Source organism: Mercurialis annua, linkage group LG3 (genome assembly GCF_937616625.2).
Source record: "Mercurialis annua linkage group LG3, ddMerAnnu1.2, whole genome shotgun sequence".
NCBI lineage: Eukaryota > Viridiplantae > Streptophyta > Magnoliopsida > Malpighiales > Euphorbiaceae > Mercurialis > Mercurialis annua.
The window spans coordinates 63,977,212-63,980,856 of NC_065572.1; the positions used below are offsets into that span (position 1 = coordinate 63,977,212).

The 3,645-nt window shown below is 29.3% G+C and overlaps 1 protein-coding gene across 1 annotated transcript; it reads left to right on the forward strand.

Annotated features, from left to right (window-relative positions):
* The first annotated feature begins 956 nt into the window (after positions 1 to 956).
* Positions 957 to 1,630, forward strand: LOC126671045 (putative defensin-like protein 263). Its single transcript, XM_050364740.1, has 2 exons — positions 957 to 1,053; positions 1,369 to 1,630. Exons 1-2 carry the CDS (start codon positions 1,002 to 1,004, stop codon positions 1,587 to 1,589), a joined length of 273 nt encoding a protein of 90 aa, XP_050220697.1. The 5' UTR covers positions 957 to 1,001; the 3' UTR covers positions 1,590 to 1,630.
* Positions 1,631 to 3,645: the final 2,015 nt, after the last annotated feature.

Here is a 3,645-nt window from a genome sequence, read left to right on the forward strand (position 1 = left end):
TTTTAAAATATGTCTCTAATGTCTATATGAAGAATAATTATGTTTTTTGTGATAAATTTAATTTAAATATATTATTAATTTTTTTAAAAATGGCTTAATTATTTTTTTGTAAAACGGAGAGTTAACACTATTTGAAAGAGATGCATAATTGAGTTGTTTTAAAAGCTTTAAGAATATATTTGAACCAAATTTGTCATGAAGAGTATATTTGTACTTGAGCATAAACATCAGGAATGGTATAAGCGCTTAACAGCAATTTGCTAGGTCGTGACTCATTTACTCTCACAAATGCTTCCCCTTACCAATTATATCAAAAAGAAAAAAGTATAAACATCGGGTGTAAAAATATATATATATACAAATTTATAAATAATATAAACACTTCTCGTTGTACTGTTATTTTTTAAAATATTATATTAATTTATTTATATATCAAACGTATAATAAATATTTAAAAATATATTTGAAAAATAAAAATTTCATATATTGTAAATCTTTTTTAGAATCTCCCTATTCCTAAACTATATAATAATTTCTATTTGTATAAATATTTTAGTTTTACAAGAAACAATTGTATGGAATTAATCATAATATATTCATGTAGGCATCAAAAAGAAACTCTAGGATCAGTCTATCAATTTTAAAGAAAAAGTAACATAATTTGTTAATTGGACTTGAGGTTGCTGTAGATATTACATGAAAGACAAACAACTCAGGCATAATTCTTCATTTGTCAAAAAAATCCAGTATACACTGGTTCTTGCTTTTTCTGTAAAATTTTCTTTTTGAAGATATTAGTTGCCTTTGAAACACAAAATATCCAAAACTGCTCCAACAATTCATATAATCTACCCAAATTAAGAAAAATATTAAATAGTCTTGAGGTTTTATTCTTGCTTTGATGCCCTATAAATAACAATTATATGGGAGCTCCAAATCGCAACTAACAAAAAGAAAAACATTTCTTAAATAAGCAAATAGAAATTAAAATAGAAAAAAAGATGGCAAAAACTTGTTTGAAGATGGCAATACTATTTCTAGTTGCATCACATTGTAAGTATTGATCTTATTCAAAGCAATTTTTATCTTTTGTTGAAGAAAAAAGTAATTAATTTTTAGTATTTAGTCACTGGATACATACATTTATACACTCTAAGGAAGCAGTCAAACGGTTCGCCATTGTCGCTATAAGTCATATAAGTAGTAAACAATGTCGATTTTCTACCTTATTTATAAAACTCAGGTCCTATCTAGTCATTTAAAACTTAATTAGATTTAAATTGAATCTAACACGAGCGATATATGTTCTATTGTTTTAAGTTTTTTAATCCAGCAGTATCATTTTTTTTTAAATTATTTGTTTTGCAGGCATTTTACTCTCAATGGCATGTGCATCTAATGGAGATTGTTTGTACTATAGATGTGATGTTGGAAATCATCCAATATGTTCTAAAAATCAATGCACATGCGTAGCAGATTCACTGGATGGAGTTCAATATTGTCACAACGATAAGGATTGCAAACCTCTTTGTCCTCCAAACTGTGGAATTACAAACTGTATTGGTGGAAGATGTATTTGTAGTTGTTAAACCATATCATTCAACACACATTTTATCAATAAAATAATAGTTTTTTCTTGCAGATTGTGACTTTGTGTGTGATAATTTTAAATAAATTTTTATTGACAATTTTTCAAAAAATTAGATTTTTAAATTGACATGCTAATGATAATAACATTAATGTTACATCAATTACAAGATAAAATAGTTTTCTATATCTACAATCAATGGAATACCATAAACATTGATCCGAGTAAATCTTTCTCCCGAAGTAAAAAAACCATCCTAAAGAGATATGGAAGAGAAGAAATCCAAAAGAGTGTGAAAAAACTTGCTGAATTGCACCTTGTCCTTTTGATTAAAGAAATTCGGCAAAATACATTTACCTCCAAGCATAGTAAAGGAGTCATTAATGATGCTATGGCTATGGAAATAAGTAACAAAACTGAGCATGTTTATTTTGCGTCGGTAAACTAATTTAGTGACGGATTATAGTCTTTTTGCGATGAAAAAATCAATCGTTTTCTAGTAGTGATTTTTTAGAAATAATTGAAAATATGAAATTTTATTTTTTAAAAATATATTTTGATAATCAAAATATTTTATCGTCATGACGAAATATGTCTTACATTGTTAGAACTCGGAGAAATGGATAACAAAATTAAAGATCACACTATATATCTCAAATTTTATAGATAAGTAAACTGTAATTTTAGTCTTTTTAATAATCGGGTAGGGGGACGCTTGTGGGAAAATTTGAACCCACGACCTAACAGTTTGCTTGCTAACGCTTATATCATTTGATTATAAACAAGCCGAAAAAATGCTTAAAAAATTTTCAAGGGAAAATATTGACAAATTTTTAAAAACGGCCAAAACTTTAAAAATGCGTTCTTATGAAAAAGTTTTTTTTGTTTATCTAAAACAAGTTTTTATTCAGCACCTAAAAATTGTCGCTATGTATACATCTTCCATATTAAAGTTGTATCGTATATGTATCAGTAATGTATTTTTAAGGTATCAGATATATATTTGTGATGTAATTTTTATAGTAAAAAATAAATACGTAAAATGTGAAAAAAAAAACTCATTTTTTATATAAAAGAGAATTGTTTCATTTATTGTAATATCCCGTAAAATTTTACATTTTTTTACATTTAAATTCCGACATTTTTCCCGGTCGTTTTGAAGTAATTTCGATATTAGTGGCTTGGTTCGAGTTGTTTGGTTTGAGTGTGATTTGATTGGTTTAACCAATTATATTTTTAAATCAAAATATAAAAAAAAGAAGTTTATTTGAATTCTCGTTCGAGAATTTGGATTCTCGAACGAGAATCCAAGTTCAGGCCTGGTCTCGTTCGAGACCAGGCCATTCTCGAACGGGAATCAGGCCTGCAAGGCCATTCCCGTTCGAGAAACAGAGTTTTCCTTGGACCCTTCCGTGTGGCCCTTTTCGATCTCATTTACGGCTCACTTCCCTACGTTATTTTAAGTCGATTTCTTCATAGAAAACCTAGATCACACTGCAATCTAACCCTAGCCACTCTCCTTTCGTTCTTTCGCTGAGTATTGAATCCGTAATCATCCTCCAAAGATCGCTGTTCAGTAAGTGTTTTTAATTCCTTTGATTTTCAGATTTCATGCTTTGAACACACTTTGGTTTTCTGATCCGTGTGAGTTCGTTTCTAGATCAAAACTGAAACCGTTTGATTCCAGACGTTCTAGACTCACGTACCTTCGTTTCCCTATCTCGGTTTTGCTAAACGGTACGTAATCGATCTAGTTTCAATCGCCGTACGGTTTCCGTTTTAAAGCTTTATATTTTCTGTTTTGGTTTATGGTTACTGCCGATTTTTCCTTTGCTTTTTGTTCATGTTTTGCTTGTCTTATGGCTAAGGATCCCTTGGCATGATTAGTGGTCAATGATTTAAGCTATTAGATTGAGTTGTTCCATCGTTCCGGTCCTCGAATCGTTTTTGCCAAATCTTCTACGTTGTTACTGCCGTTCCTATTTGTTACTGTGATTGTTTATTATGTTGTTTATGGTTGTAAGGTTTATGTTGTTGTGTAGTTAAAGATTATGGGA